The 21,545-nt window shown below is 44.3% G+C and overlaps 1 protein-coding gene across 5 annotated transcripts in view; it reads right to left on the reverse strand.

Moving 5' to 3' along the window:
• Window positions 1–1,620: 1,620 nt before the first annotated feature.
• Window positions 1,621–21,545, reverse strand: part of GRAP2 (GRB2 related adaptor protein 2) — a 40,019-nt gene continuing 20,094 nt past the window's right edge. For 3 of the 5 annotated variants that reach the window (XM_042837952.1, XM_042837951.1, XM_042837956.1), the window contains exons 2-8: window positions 15,428–15,528; window positions 12,084–12,175; window positions 9,536–9,655; window positions 7,595–7,763; window positions 5,840–5,971; window positions 3,588–3,707; window positions 1,621–3,184 (exon numbers count right to left, since the gene is read on the reverse strand). In XM_042837952.1, the coding sequence (XP_042693886.1) occupies window positions 3,005–3,184; window positions 3,588–3,707; window positions 5,840–5,971; window positions 7,595–7,763; window positions 9,536–9,655; window positions 12,084–12,175; window positions 15,428–15,505 (891 nt within the window). In that variant the 5' untranslated portion in view covers window positions 15,506–15,528 and the 3' untranslated portion in view covers window positions 1,621–3,004. Of the gene's footprint in view, window positions 3,185–3,587; window positions 3,708–5,839; window positions 5,972–7,594; window positions 7,764–9,535; window positions 9,656–12,083; window positions 12,176–15,427; window positions 15,529–16,175; window positions 16,199–20,566; window positions 20,940–21,545 lie in introns of those variants that run through there. The other 2 variants (XM_042837953.1, XM_042837955.1) reach the window with 2 other exon arrangements.

Below are 21,545 nucleotides of genomic sequence, written 5' to 3' on the forward strand. Positions count from 1 at the left end.
CAGGGCATGGAGAACTCATCTGTCCTGTGGGCACAGCACAGAATCATAGAATCCTTTGAGTTGGAAGGGATCCTTAAACACCATCTGGTCTATTTCCCTAGCAGTGAATGGGGACACCTTCAGCTAGATCGGGGTGCTCAGAGCTGTTCCAGCCTGACCTCGAGTGTCTCCAAGGACGCATCTTCTACCTCAGCAAAACTGCCCTCCTTGTATCCAAGGATTCCATCAATGTGGGAAGGGCCACGGTTCTCTGTGCTGTTGTTTTACTGGGAAGAAAACAAATTCCACTGTGGGAGGGTACAAAAATGCAGTCTGACTCCTGTGCCTTCCAGCTGCTGGTAGGAACAGGTACCTGCAAGTAGCACTGCCTCTGTTCCCCAGAACAAAATGACACTGGGTCTTGCAGATCCCAGCTCACAAGGCAGTTTGCATAACATGGCACCAGTCTAGTTATCATGGATGCCATGAAACCTTTGCTGCCTAGTAATTTTGGTGTTATTAGGTGCTGCCTGTATAATGGGAAACCATGATTTTACTGTGGTCCTTATGTGCTGTCGTAATTAGCACAGAGTCCTTTAATGCTAGTTACTTGAAGTATTAATTCCTTAAACGTCAATTAAAAAATCACGTGCAAATTTACCTTTTCCTCAAAAGAGTTATGACTTAACATGGGGGTACTTACAACATGCTACTTAGACTTGCTTAATTAGTCAATCTCTGTAAAGGGCTTTCAAACGTGTGAAAGAGCCATCGAACTGCTATGTGCATTATCTTCAATTAATTTTGTGCAGCTACATCTTCACTACCAAGAGTGTCTTTAGAGTGCCAAGGAAAGGAAAAGGAGGCACTACTTCCAATTTTGAAAGTAATTGGTCAGAAAGAACTAATTGAAAGATGATCTGATGCTGTGGGGATAGGGATGAAATACAATTTTTCTGTTTCAGCCAGACCTGAGTATGAAATAATAATCATTCTTATCCCTCTTCTGTTTTGACAGTTGTTTTTTTTTAATCCTCTTTGCTTCCATCTTTGCTTTGGGTTTTGACCCTCTCTCATCAAATGTTAACTCCCTGTCTTCCATATTTGACATTAGTTTAGTTAAAAAGAAAAAGGAAAAAATAAAAAGAGCGGATCAAAAAAAAAACCACTTCAACCTGTGGAGTCACTGAAGTTACACACCCGTTAGTGAGGTAGCTTGTTCCAAACCAAGCCACATGGACATCACTTTAAAGGTAAGATGCTAACGGCCTGGAACAGAGCCCCTGCATCAGAACGGGGCCACGTCCAGCCCAGGGAGTCGTGTGCTCTCTCTCCATTTCCTGAACCACTCTGGTAGCCAATGGAGATTAGCTCTTAATGTGCCTTTCAAAGATTTGTATTCTATTGAGAGCTTATATGCTATGTTAATTATTCTCATTTTACTTCAGCCATTAATAATCTGCTTTTGGTAGAGCTCTCTCAAACCTTTGACAATAGGTCCTTTCTGCTAATACCCTGCCTAGTGGCAGGTAAATTTAGGCCAGCAACATTGAATTGGGCACCAGAAACCTGTTTCCTGGATTTTTTTTTTCTCCCACTGAGACTAACAAAAGATAAGAACATTTTTCTTGCCGAGTCTGATTTGTTTTTAGAATTTTTCACTTGCCTTTTATTTCTTTCCAAAGAATGATAAATCACCACTTCCTTGCTGACTGCTGAGGTCCCACATGTTGTGAAAAAATCAGGCAGCTTGTTTAATATAAACTTGCGTGAGCAGTGGTTATGTGGCAGTGTCTCTTTGTCATGGTTTGGATCATTTTTAACATTCGTTTGCAATATATTTGTATCACATCTTGGCATTCACTCAGCCATGATTTGAAATCCTATTCATTTACCTTAATTCATCTAAAAGAAACTGGAACAGAGAACAGACTATTCAATGGCCGCAACCTTATTCTCTGCATACTGTAAAGTAACAGCTCAATGATTTGCATGAGGCATTCCACTGGCAAGTCAGAGCCGTGTACTCAGTGATCCAGAACACCCCACCTTCTCAGGGACAGAACTTCTGGCACCAGACCTGAAAAACCTCTTCTTCCCAGCCCCTCCCCAGTGCAGTTTTAGAAAGGAACCAGTAAGGCTTGCCCACTGTTATTCAATCCAGAGGATATTCATTTAGCTGAAGGGCTTGATCTGCTCTATAACCAGGACATCTACAAGGATGCACGGGTACCTTGGAAAGCAGCTTGAAAATGAGACAGATTGTTGCAATAGGGTGCAGACAGAAGTGCAGGACAGCAGGACTGTCTGTAGTGCTTCCACAGACTGTCTTCTACTGTCTGTAGAAGCACTGAAATTAGCTTCTCACCCTCCCATATCTTCATCACCAGGTTGTTTGTACAAAAACTTACAGGATTTCGCCCCTTCACCTGGTATCCACAGAGTCTAAACCCACAGAAAGTGCTAGAGGTGGAAGCCAAAAACTATTTAGAAAAGTCATGGTTGCCTTGTGCCTCAGCCTAAGGACTTTTCGTCCCTATCTAAAAGAAATGTGATTACCAGTCATCATTTTATTCACCTGGGCACTTGTCCTACCTCTGAAAGAAAGGTGAAACAGAGCTTGAATGGACTATAAATGCAACCAGATCCAAAATAAAAGGGGTAGGTTCTACCCAGATACCAAAGCCTGATTTCTCTGAGGTGCCATTTCCACTGAACGAACCCAACTGCAGGAAGTTATCAATACTTAAACAAACAAATGATGGGCAGGGAGGATCCAGCAAGATTTCAATCAACAGTCCAGGATTCTTGCTCCCCTCTCAGTCATGAACATGCAAAACAGGGAAACAAAATCCTTCAGAGGGTTCTCTTTCTTACCAGCTTCTCGGAAGATCAATTGCCAATAAATTAAGACAAAACCAAAACCACCAAATGTCCTGGGGACAAGGGAAGAGGCACTCCTTCTCTGTCCCTGTCATGTCAGATGAGCAGCTCTGATATGAACATCTGGGGCACAAGTGTAGCCTCACAGTAGCACCGGTGTGACGTAGTTGGCAGGGAAGAGACCCAGTTCCCCACGCAGACGTCCCTTCCACCATGATGGGTTGGAGCTGTCTAGGACTTCTACGATGTCTCCACTGCGAAAGCCCAGCTCATCATGTTCCACAGCATCAAAGTCGTACAAGGCACGGACCCATAGTATTCGCTGAGAAGGAAACAGAGATGAGCAGGAAACCATGAGTTACATGCTTGATCCAGATCCTTCAGTGAGCTCATGCCTTCTCACAATGCCCCAGACCCCTACTGTGGTGAGCTGATGCAAAGTTCCTTCTTCTGATAGGTCGGTTAACTAAGAATGATTTTGAGTACAGTTGTAGAACTATGCTAATGTAACACTCTAGTCCTACCTTCAAAGAGCCACAGGATGAGATTCAAGTGGCCACAGTAGAGCCTTGAGACTCAGAAATGTCTTCTAAGATACATCCTAACACGTTCAATACACTGTTTCAAGTGCGACCTCTGTGCAGATGGCATTGCCCAAACTGCTTGGCCATCACTAAGGGAACCATTAAGTTGGGTAAGTGTAGCCCTGCAAGTATGTTACCCACCGGTGTCTGCTGGTGCAGTGGGTCTGTGTGTCTCCGTTGCATAGCTGCTGCACTTCCTTGGCTATGATATCTTAGTCCATGCAGTGCATCTTTCCTGTCCAGGCTCCCCCCGTACCTATCCTAGAAGGAAAACAGCAAGAGAAATGTCACAAACATTTAAACGATTACGAGTGAGGGGTTTTAAGAGTCATTGGTGGTCAAGGAGTCAGGGTCCAACCCTCCTGTAAATGATCTTAGATGTCTGCTTCCAGTACAGTCGCTGGGCTGCAGTCCTGGAAGCAATTCCTGTCATGGAAGAGGTCACCTTAGGTTCTTCTATTTTGGATTTTTCTCCATAGAAGTTGAAATTTGGCTGCCCTCAGCTACGTTCCACATCTGCTGGAAAGAAGCTTCAGTGTCTTTTTTTGGCCTCTGGAAGCTTTGGAAAAAAGCTTGGCCTGTTCTAAGTCACAGGTGAAAAGCCAGCTTGCCAAGGGGACACTTTGCCTATCTGGAGTTACTGAGACTCAGTCTCTCTACTTCCCTTTTCCTACCCGATGCTATACAGAACAGAGAACAGGCCTAAGAACCCAGTAGCCCAATTAATGAAAGAGGAAAAAAAAAAAAAATCAAAAAGAGGAAAAAAAACATTCAAAGAAAAGATGCCAAATGGCTGCACGTCTGAAATCCTACCAATGGAAAGCTTTGAGGAAGCAAGTTCTCTTCTGTCTGCACAGTCAAGAGGTGCTGAGTGTCTTCATCTCTACAGGCTGTATGTGCACTGAGGGTTTCTTATGATAACGATGTGACAGCATCTGTTATCATGTTAGCTCAGGTTGCAGCAGTGCTTCAGTGTCACAGGATCTGAGCGCTTGTATCAACAGAGGGGAAAAGAACAACAGCTTGTGCTTTCTGAAAAAAGCTATCTGGCTCTTGCTTCTTTTATTGGACTTAGTCTTCTACATGCTCCCTTGGTCTTACTTTGTCAGCATGAAATGTATCTGAGACTGGAACACAATTTGCACCTCAGCTGTCCTTGCCTGGAGGTGAGTGACTTCAATCTGGCTTTTCAGGATTTACTATATGGGTGCTTCACTCCTGAGTGTTTCTGCTTCGTAACAAATGTGACTCAGAAGTAGACTGTGCACCAACAAGTGCAGGCCCTAGGCTTTATCATAGGCCGTTTTGTTCCATCAGCAGTCCTCTGACAGGCTGTCTGGTGAGAGATCAGCTCTTTCACGATTGTCCCTGGCCAAAGGAGCTCTCGTGCCTTAGGGGACACAGGTTTGGATTTCTTCCCTTCAGCAGGACAAGTCCTCTCCTTGGCTGATATCACCCTGTCTCCGTCAAGAGACACAAGCCATCCTTACCACTATGGTTTTAGCTGGGAATTTTTTCACAGAGTTAATTTTTTCACAGAGGCTCGTGTTATGGTATGCACAGGATTTTTGTGAAAATGATTTCCTCCCAGATTAATCAAGAACCTTGAAGACATCACCAGATACTGCTGTTGTCTTCTCCATTCCTGTGCTAACAAGGGAGCAAAGAGGCATCACACATCAGGGGTACATCATGATGAAAGAGCGCAGAGAGGGCCCTGAATGAAGAGGAAAATGAGGAAGAACGTTCTGGAGGAAGTCAAAATCTCCCAGTGTTACCATAATCATTTCTTATTCTTGATGTGTTTTGTGTCACCATCAGCAGCATCACATAGAAAAGAAGAATAGGCAGTGAGGTCTCATTTGTCCCTCAGACTTGAGAGGAGTTCCTGAAACTGTGTACAAGACTGGAAAGTGTTTCTGTACATTCACATGGCACTAACCCTGGTCTTCCATTTTTTGGGATGGAACCCAGTACTCTCAGGTTCCCAGTGGGAAGGACCATGGCGAACCATTTTCTATTTTTTGTTTGTTTGTCAATCAGTCCCAAGGATCACAGAACTAAATAAAGCTGACGTTCATTTCAATCCAAAAGAGCTCCCCAGGCTGATACCATCCATCATTGCTGCTGTTCCCATAGGAAGAACTGATTGACTGCCTCCTAACACAGATTCAGGGTGGCAGATTTTGATAAAGTGGCTGTTCACTTGCTATCAAGCAATCAAGGCAAATGTTTTGTGTGCCCAGGCTTCATGTGCTCTCTTTCCTGGTAGAATCACAGAATATCCTGTATTGGAAAAGACCCACAAGGATCATCAAGTCCAACTCCTGGCTCCACAAAGGACCACCCAGAAATCAAACCATATGTCTGAGAGCGTTGTCCAAATACTTTACCTGTTGCTGGTGCAACATGGGGACAGGATGGTCCACATATCTCTTGGAGATAGAAGAATGAGCTTCTCCAGCTGCTCCACCTACATGGAGTCCATCCCGGCTCATTCGTTCCAGGCTCCCGCCACGCCTTTCCTGAGGGAAGAAAGATTCCAAAAGTGAGGTCAGGTTTTTTTTCCCACCGCGATCCTGACTGAAGCTTAGCAATCATTACCCATGGATTATTATCACTACCCTTTATGTTGGAGGATCTTCCAGAGATAGGCTCCTCTGAACGGAAGGACAAATCAAGACTCCTGGATTGTAGATCTTTGTCATAGTTGTTACCATTTGAAAAGTGGGTGGTAATGGGTGATGCTGGCCTGAAAATGTGGTCCCTTACATGAGGTTTGGCAAAGGAAGCAAACTTTTTAGAAATAATGCCCTCAGACTTCATTTGTCTCTGCACTGAAATCCGTATATGGCTATCATTTTATCATATGGCTGTAGCAGCTAAAAATTCTAACTGTGAACTGAAACCCTACTGTGCTGAGTGCTAAACATACCCTGCTGAGCCCATCACCATAACAAATGCACAGAGCCTTTGCCAAAGCAAACTTGACTCCTGTTTTTTATTTGCCTGTCTGCATCTTGTAGCAAATGCCTTTCCCTTCCTGCTCACAGTCAGCTCAAACAGGTTATTTTATTGGTAATCTTGCATACAAATCTTCCTTTCTCCTTCCCCAGACTATTCTTTGCTGTGCTCTCTCTCTCACAGGCCCCAGAGTCTCTATTTTATATCCCACTAATGCATTTTTAAAGTGCTGAATAAGTGAACTAAAAGGAGACAACAACACAAGTCCCCTCTTCAGACTAAAATATAAATCCTCTCTTTTTCAGAGCCAGCAAGAAAGACCCACGTGCAGCCTATAAAACTTCACTGCTGTGGTGAGCAGGTCCTGTACTTCCTGCTCACCTCTGTCTGCACATCCTGGTAATTTAACACCAGAATCCGTTTCCCAGTAGGGTTGGACCTTGGTTATTGCAGTGACCAGGCACGATCACTCCCAGTATTGTGTGTGCAGTGCAGAGCAACCGCTGCTATGGCATTTGCTTGTCCTCCTGGCACAAAACCAGGCATTCATTGGGCTGGGATTTCCCTGCTTTCTTATCTTCTCATCTACTACATCTTCCCTGAGTACATACCTTGTTCCCACATCTGCTGTGCTCTCTTCAGCAGTGCTTTTCAGCCCTTACTAGCCACTAGCCTCCACACCCTTAATTGTGTTCACTAACAGAAAATACATGATTCTTCTGAACAAACTTTGCACTGTAATAACAGCTGCAGTCTGAGTGTATTCAAGGACAAAAGGACATCAGATTCAAATTCTCCTCAGACAACCTAACAGTAAACTTTGTACGAGCCCTTATGAAAAGAGCTAGGCATTTCATATGGTAGAACCTGCCTCGCTTGTGCAAGGCGTCTTAGAATTTCATCTCCAGAGCCTCAGAACAACTTTAGCAGAACTCCTCTATGTGGATTTGAGCCCTTTCTGTTAATATCCAAAACAAAATCCGAAAATTCTGCTCAATTACATAACCACATGCACTACTGAATCAACTAAAAATCTGTGTTGCAGCACCCACCAGCACAGTGTTGTGGTTAGTTTTCCAAGGGCAGACCCTCTCTCACACTTTCTGCAAGACATTCCTGTGGGCCAAATTCCTTCAATAGAAGGGTTTCTTACTCAATAACTCTTGAGGACAGCTTGTGCTTACCTTCTCTTCTCGGCTGTCGTCCCTCAGGAGAATCTGCTTCTGCCTGGAGATAGTACTTGTCCTGTAGTAGTCTACCAGCTTGTTCAGTGAGTAGAATTTCTCTGTCCACAAGTAATAGTTTCCCTTTGAGTCCCTCATCACTTTGAAGTGTTGTACATCATCTTCATGCCTGAATCCAATTTAGAAAGTAAGAGATTAACTGGACTGCACCGTCATCTTCCTTGAAAAAGAAGGGAATCAGAATAGATCTTTCTGCCACTTGGCCAAACTGAGACTTCTGGAAAGTAAAGCAATGTCAGCTTTTATATGCACTGGACCTAGAGGTGGTTTTGTATTTCAAAAGACATATTAACTGACAAACATAGAACGCTGAAGGGCTGCTCAGTCACAGAGTACTGTCGGAGCGAGGCATGGGGCTGTAAAGCCTGTCCTCTGAAGGAAAGGCTTTCAGAGCCCAAAATATCCAATAGCTATTATGTACTTTGTATAATACTCAAACGTGCAGTTGTAATCTACCCCCTGACCTCTTCAGGTTCCTGTTAACACCAGACTGAATTGACTATGAGATGTATTATACCCTTCTGCACCATGGACATCACCACTTTGTGAAGACATAATCGCAAGACGTAGTCACACATTATAACTGCACAATATCTAGTGTAATATCATGTCTACTGGTCTGTCTCCCTCCCAAAAAGAAAGAAAACAAAAAATTATTAGTTGCTATTACAAGAAAAAATTACCAGTCTCACCTCCTGCCCTGCTCTGCCATGCAGCTCTCCTTCCCTTACCTCTTAACTGATTTGGACAATTCCTCTTTGGACCACATGTGATCTGGTGATCTGGTTTTGGTTCTCACTTCCTTTGTGCAACTCCAAAAACTCAAGGCACTGGTTTCAAAGGCTACATCTATACAAATAATCTAAACAGGGACTAGACAGAGACTGGAGTCTATCTTGTAGTGCTACAGTTACATGACTGCTGATGTTATTGCATGGTTTTGGCCTAAACCAAAAAAGTCTCCCAGATAGTGCAGCGTGGTGGCTATGGGTGCAGCATGGGCCAGGAACCATTGCCAGTGAACTTCTTGAATACAGCTATTCTGTCCTGTGAGGTGAAGAGAATTTAGCCATGTGGGTCTGAACTCTGCTGCACTGTTTGACCTTTGGGCCAGAGAAAGTGCCTGACAGTGCTCAGATCATTGATGCACAGGTAGCCATGGTCTCTTGAACTGGGACACAGAAAGAGGGGTCCACAGTGAACTAAGTGATCCTGACAACATGTTTTCCTGCATCCCCCCCAGATACTTTTTGAGCTTCTTGAAGCAGAAAGTTCACTACGCTTGGGAAAGGCAGTGCTAATCAGTACTTTAGTTTATAACTGATTATTGACTGAATATTGATTAATTGAAAATCTGGAAACTGACCAGCATTTAACAGCTCTGCTTTGAAGCAATGAGAAGGGCAGAGGTACAATAAGTGGATGTAAAGCAGCTGGGCTACTAGCAACTAAAAGCCAATTCTATCCAATCGACTGGTGGGAAATAAGTTAATAATGTAACAGTCTTGTCTTAATGGGTAGTATGGAATTCTTGGATATAGTAACTGAAGCTGCCAAATAATACAAATGGAAGGCACATGTTTTGTACTGTGGGAGATGTCCCATGTACCACTCCGCTTTGCTGCAGTTCTTTCAGAGGAGCAGATCTCCAGGGAATGCAGCTTTGGAACGGGACGTTCGCTGTATCACTAGAAAGGAGACTGAAACATTGGGGAATCGGGTGCCTAACTCATTCTCATTCATGTGACACAGAGGCACTGCCTGGCTGGAGGCATTCAAACTTCTTGAGAGGCAAGGTCCCATTAGGATTCCTGTCAAGAAGGAGCTAGGGAGATCATTAACCAGAAAAAGACGCAGAAAAGTGTTGTGAGAAGCAGATACCTGACAGAGATGGAGAAGTCACCGTGAGAGTTCTGACTGGCTCGGACAATGAAAGAACCAACTCCTTTGCTCATGAGGATGCTCTCAGCTTCGTGGCGGGATATCTTCTCATCAAACCAGCTGTCAAGTGGGAGAAGTCATGGAAACGTGAATAAAGGTGTGAATGAAGATAAGGAACAGAAGAGTTCAGGGTAAGAAGACTATGAATAAATAGGATGGCGCAAAGACAAAAGAAAGGAATCAGAGGATCCCACATCCCACAGACACGCTAAGATACAAGGTCTTGATGGGTGTGAACCATTTGCTTTGAGCAGTAAAAGCACTTAGATGCAAAGAGGCCAAAGTAAGCTTTGGCCTGCTAAGCAACACTCAGCTAGAAGTTTAATTACAGGCACAGTGCAGTAAGGTGTTACTCAAAGAGATTTTAAATTAGAAAGGTATATATATATATATATATATATATGCACATACATATGCACGTACATATGCACGCACAATTCTCAGACATACATCAAATTGCTCTTGGAAAACTGATTGAAAATTACTGGAGTGTGATGGATATATTGTGAGGAACAAACATAAATTTTTAACAGAAGCAAGGCATGAAAGTTTCAGTGCTAATAAATTGGCTTCTGCAAGACTTATAACACCACAAAATCTCAGAACCACAGAATTCATAACTACACTCATGTAAATGTAGCCAGTAGTATAAGGCACTGGACAAATAATGAGAAAAGTCACCATAAGATAGTAAAATAATACTGTGTCCATAGGAATTTTTTAGTAGAGAGAAAAAACATAGTGTATACTTCTTACGTCTGCAGGTAATAAGATCTGAAATCTGCAGCTTCATTAGCTGTTTTGCATTAAAATCAAGGACTGATAGTTTTGCAAGCTCTATAGCTTCATCTTTTCAGTTCTGTTATTCTGCTCGTCACCACCGTCGTGGTTTACCTATGAATCATCAACAGTCAATGGGAAATCAGAATTTAATCAGCATTGATATGAAGCTTCGCTGCTTACTGACAATACACAGTTGGAAAAAATGGTCCACCAAAAAAAAAAGAAATGACTTTCCTCCCTATATCTGGCTCTAGCACTTGCCACGAGCTGTTTCCAAGTGCAGATGTCCTGCTCTTAGAGAAGTGTCAAAGTAGAAATGTTTCTTCACAGCTCCTCTCGCACGGAGAAAACATCACGAGGAAAATGTGTGTGAAAATAAGAAGCTGCCCACATTTCCCTGTGGGATGCCTAGCGAAAGAGTGAACAAGCACAGTGCACTGGAAGATCTTGGCCCCTTGGGGCCTCAATGCAACAGCCCATCTTTGCAGAGCAAGCTAAGTTCTTTGGCTCAGCTGAGCAGGCGGGCTCACGTCCAAAGAAACCAGCAATCCCACCTCCAAAGGGAACAGTGGTGCTTGCATGTAGGGCACAATGGCTTTTGCCTGTTGAGGGCACCGGCACGTCACAGCCAACAGAATTGGGCTTGAGATGTGCTCTGCCCACGTCCTCTGAAATGCTGCCACGCTTATTTTGAAAGAGGACAATTTTAGGATCGTAGAATAGAATCAGAATCAGTGAGGTTGGAAAAGACCTCTAAGATCACCCAGTCCAACCGTCAGCCCATCCCACTGACCGTATCCCTCAATGCCACATCTGCACAGTTCTTTGAGGGGCTTCAGGGAGTATTTCTGCCAACTGCAAGGAGAAAGGCTATCAAACTGCAGTCTATTGGCATTTTTATGGCACAGGTCTGGGCAGCATGCTTAGCAAGCATTTCAACACCTCTCAGTCCTTTCTCACAGTGCCATCTTCCCAGTAGGGAGACAGACGTGAGGCACGCCTGCCCTGTGACAGATCTATGTTTGGGTGCTCAGACACAAAGCGTGGAGAGGGATGTGTGTTTGCGTCTGCACGCGTGTGGGAGCCGAGTGGCACGGCTGGTCTACCATCTCTGTCAATCCACGAGCTGTCACACTTGGTGCGGCGTTGCACTGACCTCTAGTGTACCGAGAGGAGCTCGCACACGTCGCAGGGGGAGGGAATGCGGATGACAGGGTGGGGAAACGAGAGAGAATGCGGTGAAAGAGTTGGGAGGAGGGAATTACGCTTTTATAGTTCATTTACAGAGAGTTCTTGCTCTTCCTTTTGTGCCCAGCCTCTGTCTCGGTCGCCAAGACTTCACATCGTGACTATTCTCGTTCTGTCCAAGGAGAGCTCCATGCAGCTCCTGTCGCATCCCAGTGGCATCCCTACGAGCAGCAGTAACAAAGGAGTCACTCGAGAGCGATAAAGAGAACTGTTCGGTTCTGAAAGAACAGAGGATGCTCCAGGGTAGGACGAAGGTGCGCTGGCAGAACTGTGCGTGGCTTCATGCCAGCCTCAAACTGTGATGGGCTGATGGCTGGACCAGATGATCTTAGTGGTCTTTTCCAACCTGAATGCTTCTATGATTGTGTGTTATAACCAGTGCTTCCTCTGTCATGCCTGCCTTGACTATCCTGTAGAAATGTGCAATGCTGGTGCATGCATTTCCCATGACACTTACGGGGGAACTTGGAAATCAATGAAGTTCTTAGGAACATAGCCCTCTTGGCTTCGGAGTTCAGCTTTGTACCACTCTTCCTGGGAGCTCAAAACCTGCAATGGAGAGACAGATTGAATAAACATGTCTCCTGAGAAAGGCAAAACTCACTAAGACACTGACTGAAAACCAGAATTTTGTGTAAAAATGAAAGAGAATTCCTCATATACTTTACTTCTTACCCACCTTAAAGCAGAATTACTGGCTGATGGCCACTTCAGTGCAAAGAAAACAGTGAAGAAGGCCAAGTGGCATTAGACTGATTGCTTGTTAACTTTATCCCTTCCTCTGAATGCCTCTCCAGGTGGCAGGGGATGCAGTCTCCATATCTCTGATGTCTGTGAGATGAGGGAAACCAGCTTGGAGGGACTTAATGGGGGTTTAAGGAGTTCTCAGTGCTGCTTTTAATAGTGCTGGATCATCTCAGATTCACAGGGAAAAGAAAAATCAGTGAAAACTTCTCTGACATGTATGGAGGGATATAAAGCTGCACCTGTGTGTGTGTGTTATGGCTGCACAGAAGTCATCCTATTCTCTCAACACACCATTCTGCACAAGAGTACTTAATAGAATCATTTGAATTGAAAGGAACCCTTAAAGACCATCTGGTCCAACTCCTCTGCAATGAACAGGGACACTTACAGCTAGAGCAGTTCAGAGCCTGGTTCAGCTTAACCTTGAATATCACCAGATGCATCCATCAACTCTCTGGACTATTTAGTGGGCTATTTAGTAGCCTAACTATTTAGTGGGCTATTTAGTGGGCTAAGTTTTCAGCGGCCGTGAGCTTTGCCAGGGTAGATAAAAGGAGGCAGAAAGCATTGTAAAGCAACACCCACAATTCCAATATTTAGGGCAGCAGGAAGCCAGCCTACAGAGCACATGGAGCAGCTTCAAGACTGTTCACATTAATGCTGACCATAGGGAGTGCACTGCTGACCACAGACTGCCCAAATTCACTGCTCCCTTGTGGATGGTCTCTGGTGCAGACCTCAGCTAGCAGGAAGAGGACAGAGACACAGCAAGTTCGTGGCTTTCCTGCAAACACTGCGGTCTTTGGTGTTCTGTTTGACATTCCAATTCATGGGACAGAATTCCTTTTTATAAAGTAGAATGTGTTTCTGCTCATTCTGGTTTTGGAGGGAAGCCTGAGAGGATGTATCCTGACAGTTTTAAAAGGAGAAAACAAGTGGAAAAGACTTTATTTGAAATCTATTGTTTAACAATAATAATACTTGTTCTATAAGCCAATCCCATGTTTCTGGGAGGCTAACATTCTAACTGCTTGGTGCTGGCAACAGGATGCTACTGTCTTTGGGGCTGATTCTCCATTGCCTTGCCTGCTACATACGTCTCTTCCATGCATTTGGATAAAGAAAGGTTGAGAATAGAAAGCCATGGAGATCCCTTCTTGTCCTGTTACTGCTTTCCCACCCCTGGGTTCAAGATTAAGGTTCTCCTTTTTCGCTGCTGTGGCCAACCAAAGGGAATGACAGCCACACACCACACCCTGCTCAAGTCCTATTGGCAGCAGTGTTTCTAGGACGACATACCTCCTGGTCCTTAGTGCACGACTGTCAGGTTTCTGTGTGTCATCCTCTCAGAGAAGGATGTGGGATGTGTGTGTGAGAGAGAGAGGGTAGATTTCCTCCTGTCACTGGTGGTTGAGGGCCTCGTGTTTCCTGTTTTCTAGTCTCTGCATCAATACTGTTCATTTTATCTTCTTCATAAATCAGAGCAGACAGCCAGCGGGTTGAGCAGGCAGCAGAAGGGGGCTCGGGATGGGGTATGAATGTATGTGTGTGTTTGCCAGATGGAGAGGCACTGCTCAGGTTATTTTACTGCTGCTAGGTCTTGGGCAGTGCGAGTTTGTTCACCTGAAGGACCTTAAAGCAATAGGCTGTCTGACTTCTGATAGTGAAGTCTTAGTGACTACTAATATTAATACTGATATATTTGACCCTTTTTCATCAGCAGCTTTCGATGTAATTTGAAAGGAAGCTCTAGTTTCTAATGATTGTACAGGAAGGGAAACTAACAGAAGGAAAGGTGACCTGGCCAATGCCATCACTGTAGCCAGGGCTTTAATGAAACCACAGTCTCCTGAGGAAGCAGATATCAGGTAAAGATCAGGGGATGGTAGGGGTGTGAGGACTACTCTGAAATTAAGGAAGAATTAGGAATGGGAGTGTTCATCAATCCTTCACATATCACTGGGGGAAAAAAAAAAAAGTCTTTGATCTTAATGAATTCTGGATGCCATTAGCTTTGTTTAAGCTTTAAGGATTAAAAGGGCAATAAAATAAGAAATGGTGCTGATGGAAGAGGCAGAGCCAAGCCATAATATCTGGTCATTAAATGGAACAGCTGGGTCTGTACAGGGAGGTGGTGAAGGTTTCTTGGTAGAACAAGATTTTATATCTCATTATTTTGCAATATCCCTTTGGCTAGTGGAGGAGTTAAGGCCTTAGAGAAATGTTTTGCCCAGTCATCTTCAACTGAAGCAGAACAACTATGTTGTGGGTTGAAAAGTGGGCAAATAATTTGGGTGGAGCAGAGTGTGGCTTCATCTTTGACACTTCAGTAGGGTTAACAAACTGTTTTACTGTAACACATGCACATCAACATTCAAGAGACTCTCTCATACTCTGTATTTCTTATGATAACTTCTGCCATTTTGCTATTCTTCCACTGCTCAGTTCCTGCGGGAGTTTGTGTAACATTACTAGCTGAGGACCTCTTAAATTTTTCTATTATGTATGTAACAGACTGTTTCATGGACATTTCCTCTTCCATTTGCAACTGCCTAAAGCCCCTGAGGCAACTAACAGTAATTACTTATGGTGAAAAGTTAGATGTAAGTTCTACAATGCATGTTAGCCATCATTTTAACAGTTTAAGAGTTGGAAACGAGGGATACAGCAAACTCTCTGGCTCGTATTCATCCTGCTTGCCTTCAGACACAGTCATCCTAAAAACAGTCACTCTAGACTACCTCCATATTCGATGAAAACAGACAGGATCTTCAAAAACTTTCTAACACAGAACTGGATCTCTTCCACTGCAAAGATGATTATACTTCCCCATTGATTGCTAGAGGACTACAGGACAACTACATGCATAATTTAGGGACCAAGTAGAGTCAAGTAGAGTGGACCCAGTGGAGGTTGCTGGTTGACCTATGGGAATCTAATATCCTGCATTCCTATCCCAGTTCATAGACATTAGCATTCATACGCTTTGTCAAGGCAGAAAGCCTTGGCAGAACATCAGCACTGATCTTTAGTCATTCTTAGAGCCACACTTACCTTCAGGATATCCCCAGCTTGGAAACTCAGCTCATCCTCTCCAGAAGCAGTGAAATCAAACTTGGCGATGGCTTCCATACTGTATTGGTGGCAGAGCAGAGCTGAAAGAAGTGTATGCAGGTCAGTATCTAAACGCTGCTGAGACTGCTGAGTCTAGCTTGCAGAAAGCTTATAAGCAGTGCTGTGATTTGCACATAGATGAGCATGCACCTACCATTAGTTGACGTTAGTTACTAGATACTGAAGGACATTAGCAGGCAGAAGAGATAGCATGGCCAAGAAGCTATAAGTCTCTCAAGAAATTAAAAAAATCCAGTGTATCAGCTCATTCCAACAAATCTTTTTCTCTGCAGCAATTTCATGGAAAAGTTTGCACACATCCCCAAAGAAGCTGGTAGCAGGAAAAAAGCCTTCTTCTGTGTAGACCAAGGACCTGACGCAGTTCTCAGTTAATCAAATGATTCTGTCATGCAATAGAATAATGTAGTTGCCCTCTGCAATCACTTACTCTTTATCTCAAGAGGGAGGCAAATTGTGGACAAAAAGAAGAGCTTGCAATAAATATTTTTTTTTCTTGGACAGGAGCCACAATTCTGAAGATTGAAAGAGACTTTCCTCTGTGATGGCTTTGCATGGGTAACCACAGCATATAGCTAGGAAAAACTGTTTGCAGAAAGATTGTCATCCCTGTTTTGAAGCTGGCGGAGTGTGAAACTGTAGCACTGACAAATTTAAGGCACGCACTTACCCTTCCTCTGTGTTCATAACTCAGGAGCCTGAAACATACCAGACAGCCTGCAAACCAAAGCCTGCTTTTCATCAGCAGAGCACATGTGGCACGGGAAGTCACAACATGAACTTCGCTTCTTCACCACTTCCTGCACATGCAACTCAGATGTACCCCAGCAGGACCACTTCTATGATCAAGGGAGTTACTCGTTTCCCATGGCTGGCTCGTGCTCCCTGCAGCACAGCAGCGAGGCTGCCAGTGTCAAGACAAAGAGTGAGGCAGTGCCACATTAAGCAAAGGCACTGCTGTGAGATGTTCCAACAGCCCAGCTTGTGAAGACCATCACACAGCTCCAGTACAGAAGTAACTTCAGTGGTTACTAAACTAGGTTCATTTGGAAACTATGATCCTGAAGTCAAAGGCTTCACCTAGCTTCACTTCCCACAGAATCTCCCAGACTGTAAGACTAGAGAAGTGCCAACTTGCCTGATCCAAAATATTTTTAACCAGAAAACCCAAAAAAGAAACAGTACCAACAACTCAAGTTAGGGAACTATTTCTTAAGTGTCCTGTTACAACTGAGATGAGATCCCCCCAAAACAATGTGATGAGTGAGCTCCAAAATTCTGTCACTTTTAAATTAATGGGCTACTGTAACCCCTGCTGTAAGCTTGCCTTTGACACACAATCCAGGGATTTAACTGCCTGTGTACCAGTAATCCAGGCACAACTGTGTAACTGACTCAAACTACTTAATAAGATCTAGGAGAAAATGCGTAGAAAGATTGGAAGGGTAAAAACTGCAGATAGAGCCATGGAGATGGCACCAACAGTAAATAGTTCAAGGATTCAAAAGGAAAAACATCATTCTGGAAAGATAATTTCACAGGAAAAACAACAATGGGAGATTTGGTCAGGACAGTCAGTCCAACTGGGGACCAGCCACAAGTCTTTGAGGTCACTGAATTGTCAGTGCCACCGCTGCTGACTGAGCTGTTGGTGGGTGGCAATGGAACAACACCAGGGTTTGGTCCCAGGGAGCAACTGGGAGCAGCTCTTCACCTGAGCAACGTCTGCCTTGCCAGCAAAAAACCCGTCCTACATCTCATTTCTAACTACAAGGAAGATCTTCGCTTGCTTTCTCTTGGATTCTGTTCACACTCTCGTTTCATGCTGCATATTGTAGTTGAATTGGTATTCATAGGACTGAGGTGAGCTATGCAGCACCAGGGCAGATTGATCAGCAGTCCACAGGCAGCTCTGCCTGTTGAGCATCCATCAACTTGTCCTACAGCAGTGGGACTTGTTATGTGCTGGGACACACGGGTAGCATGACACATAGCCCTTGTGACTTGCCACACGCCTGCTATTCCAACCCAGAGCCCCGAGGTTTTGCCCAATACATCCATACCTACCTGTAACAGACTATGTTTTACCAATGTACCTTATTCTCATTCTCGAGCAGCTTCTAGCCCTTTTCACTGAGTTTTCTCTCCATCCACTTACTGATGCTCTACTGATTCTTACTCATTTGCTCTGTGTGTGTCAGAGCTGCAAATATAGCTTAAGCTTGCTGTCTAATTGTCCGTCTTTTATTCCAAGTGCAACTCTGTGAGTACAACTCAGACTTGATCTGAAGACTGCCCTCTGTTCTTGCACTGACATTCTTTGCACTCCTGTTTGTATCTTCCCACAGCCATGCTTGCTGATAGAGAGTAAGGGTATCAAATAAGAGGGGAATTAACCATTGGGAGAACTAGATAAACAATAATACCCTTTCACGGTAGAGAACCAAAGAAAAAAGACCAAGGAAAATTACTTTAGTAAGGGATGTATTTCTGTATTTTATCTTATTGTGGTGGGGATCAGAGCCGATAGTGCAAATGAATCCTGGAATTCCTAATGCAGAACATTAATCCCATCTCAAGGAAAAAAAAAAAAAAAAGAGAAGAAAAGGAAAAAACAACAACAAAACACACAAAAAAAGAAATCAAAGAGAACAAATGGAAAAAACCCCAACCCCAAACCAGTTCAAAACAATAAACTGTATAAATACAAATCCAGTCTTTGATTTTTGCTCCTCAATCACAGGATAGGCAGCAGGGCTTCTCTCCACAGGGAGCAGGAAGGGGAAGAGCCTTTCATTTCACAGTCTCCCAGGTGCTAAAGATGCCACTGGAGACGTGACCCTCTCGAGAGGGGAAGTGTTTGTGAAACGGTTAAAATCTCCTCTCTCACCTCATTTTCAATTTCAGCAATCACAACCATGGGGAGAGACCAGGAGACAGATACCTCTTCAAACAATCTAACACATGGATTAAATGTGCTTTTCATTGCCAGCGGCTGGATTTAGAAGTGACTCAAATACCATGCACAGTGTTGGCTGTGTTGATAAATCAGCAATGCTGTGGCCTTAAGCTCTTCCCCCACCAACTACTAAAGCAGCACTAGCCGATAATCCTGTCTTTGAACGGCAGCCTACCACTTTTCATCACCTGAACTTCAAACCAGCTCTGTTTTTCTGATCCCATTCCTCCCTCCATCTGTAACTCGAGGATGTGCGGGTCAGTGCTGGGCCCTTGTGAAAACTCCCCTCCAAAGGGGATGTGAAAACATCCCTCTCTGCATGTGTGTGACTTTGAGCACCGCCCCATGACACACCGAGATGGGATTTTTTGGAGGCAATTGTCAGAACTTCCATTTCTCAAGAGCCTTTTATCCCAAAGGACAGCACTGCAGTTTGCAGGCAGTCAGATTCTGCTTTTAACTGCCTGGTGCAACTCCTTTAAGCTTTCAAGTAACCAAAGACAATTTTAGACTGTGCATAATGTTCTAAAGGAAAAAAAAATAACCTTTGTGCAGGGTTTAGCATGAAGTCTCTGCGACGTTTAAAGGAGGATTTGTCAGTTCCGAGTATAGGCTGACAAGTACCTCCATTTTGTGCTGGTTCTCTGCATGGAGGTGAATTTTCTATGTGGTTCCCCACTGCAACGAGGCAGATCCAAGGGGCACAGGGCTACTGCCATTCTGTGGGACTGACACTGCAGAAGGTTCATTGATGGAGAAGAGAAAAGCAGCCCAGCTTTGAGAGCATGAGGCAGGTCTTTCAGTTTGGCAGAATGCCATTCCCTGAGCAAGAACATCAGCCTCTCTCTGTTGATCAAAAGAGCTGAGACCTAAATCATGTCAGCAAGCAGCATAATCTGACAGCAACATCCCAAAGAGTTTAACATTGTTCCACTACACCAAGTTGGATCAAAATTCAGTAATAACAATGCCAGGGAAGGTCACCTCCTATGAAGTTTATCACTCTGGGATGGCTCAGGTTCACCCCTACTCAATCTCACATATTAACATCACAGAAGAAAGCACAGTGGCCTACAAAGTGGCTGCTTAAAGCAGCCCTATGAACAGAATCCTGATCTCCCTGCCTGCAGCACGCATATCTCCAGCAGGCAGCTCCATCCAGCAAGGTGTCGTGCTGACAGACACAGTGCGAGCTGCTGCATCTTTGTTCCTCTCTGCAAGAACAACCTATCAGACTGATGAGCAACCAGGGATGGGATTCAACCCTGAACATCTGTACAGAAACTCCTGATGACATTTCAGCAGAAACAATGGCAGAGGGACCCGTTATCTAGAAAAGCTGTGATAGATAAAGGCTTTGTTGTCACCAGCTAAGCCACATACAAGTGGCATGGGAATATTTCGTTCCAAAAACACAAACCTCTTGCTACTGAGTTAACGGCGCAGCTCCGCTGACTGTCAGTGATAAGAGGGTAAAATTTATAAGGGAGAACAAGCTACTAAAGCACTCAGCATTGTATGTTTCAGTCTTGGCTGCACTGCCATCCAAAGGAATGCAGGGCTCCGGACTGAGCCCTTGTACAATGCTCTGACAAAATGAACCTCCAAAGAATAGGATCCAGAGAAGGAAAACACTTTTAGGGCTCTACGACCAACAGCAGTCAGTAACCCAAGTGAGGACAGCTCTTGATCGCCCTGGGAAGACCGGGGCCTCTTGTGCTGCTCCAAGCACGCAGAGCAGAGCAGGGCAGCACCATGAGACGCCATGAACAGGCAGCACCGAAGAGTACCACAACTCTGAACAATGTTGTGAGCGCATAACATCATGAATCTTTGCTGGTGCTGAGGACCTGGGCTGAGGAAAGCATTCTGCCCCACCTCCTCCTGCAGCTCTCAGCTGGTTGGATGTGACCGCAGTGCAGGGATTTGTCCCGCACAAGCACTGCTCAGGTGTGGAAGCCGCCCAACAAGATGACAGGGATCCCGTGCTTTTCCCCTGCCCTGCAGTGCTTTACCTCTCCCTCCAAGATCCCACCTCCCTCTGTAGAGCTTTTCCCACACAGCTTGGCCCCCCAGGTCTCAGAGCCACGCTTGCCCCATACCTTTTTTCAGTAGCTCTCCTCTCCTCTGGCACTTTTCTAGAAAGCAGGAGGTGTACTGCTGTCTAGGGGAAAGGAAGGAAAGGAGAGCTCAGCCCATACAGGCTCCTCCCTGCAGTGACAGTGCCACAGTGGTAATGGGTCCACGTGCTTGGACAAGGACGGTCAGGAATTGGCATGGAGGACAGAGGTGGAGGCACTGAAACAGTCCATCACAGGCCATTTTCAGTCTCTAAAGTTGGAGATACTCGGTACGATACATGCTTTTAATGGTGCTGTCAGTTTGCTGCTGCTGCCTCAGCCCATCGTTGTTTAACAGCCAAATAATGGAGGGTATGATCCCTCAAAAAATGTGAGTTCTACCCAAATATAGAAAACAGAAAAGAGCATAGATCTGGCGAGTTAAATGAGAAACCATAATAAGTCCATTGAAAAGCATATCTTGAGGAACAAGTAGCTGAAGACATAAAAACATGTAATAAAATTATTTTCAAAGACAACAGAAGCAGGAAGCCTGCCAGAGTGTCTGTAAGGCTGACAGATGATTGAGATGTAAAAAGAGTGCTCAAAGAAGATAAGGATGAAGCATAAAAGCTAAGTGAATTCTCAGCATCCGCGTGTCTTCCAAAGGGATGTAAGCTGTTTCCCACATTGGGGTTTTCTTTGTGGAGAAAAGCCAGGGAAAGTAGAAGAAGTGATTTTAGGACAAATCAGTAAATGAACAGAAGTAAATCCAATAATTCAATGTTTTAGAAATCTTGATTGAAAATTAAACGGAGCATGACATAGTAAAGGTTGAGCAATTAAGCTGTGGCATATAATGTAGGACTTAACTCAGTCTCCATATTAGGGCAAAAAGCAGCAAACACAACGTCAACCATTTTAAAAGTGCTTTGAGGGGATGCAAAGAGCAGGAGGTCTAACTTCTGCATGCCTGAAATTAATACACAGAAACCATAATGAAGGAAAAAATTACCGGGAA

The sequence above is a fragment of the Centrocercus urophasianus genome, unplaced genomic scaffold, assembly GCF_019232065.1.
Source record: "Centrocercus urophasianus isolate 14NV4802_14NV808 unplaced genomic scaffold, USGS_Curo_1.0 seq_73, whole genome shotgun sequence".
Taxonomy (NCBI): domain Eukaryota; kingdom Metazoa; phylum Chordata; class Aves; order Galliformes; family Phasianidae; genus Centrocercus; species Centrocercus urophasianus.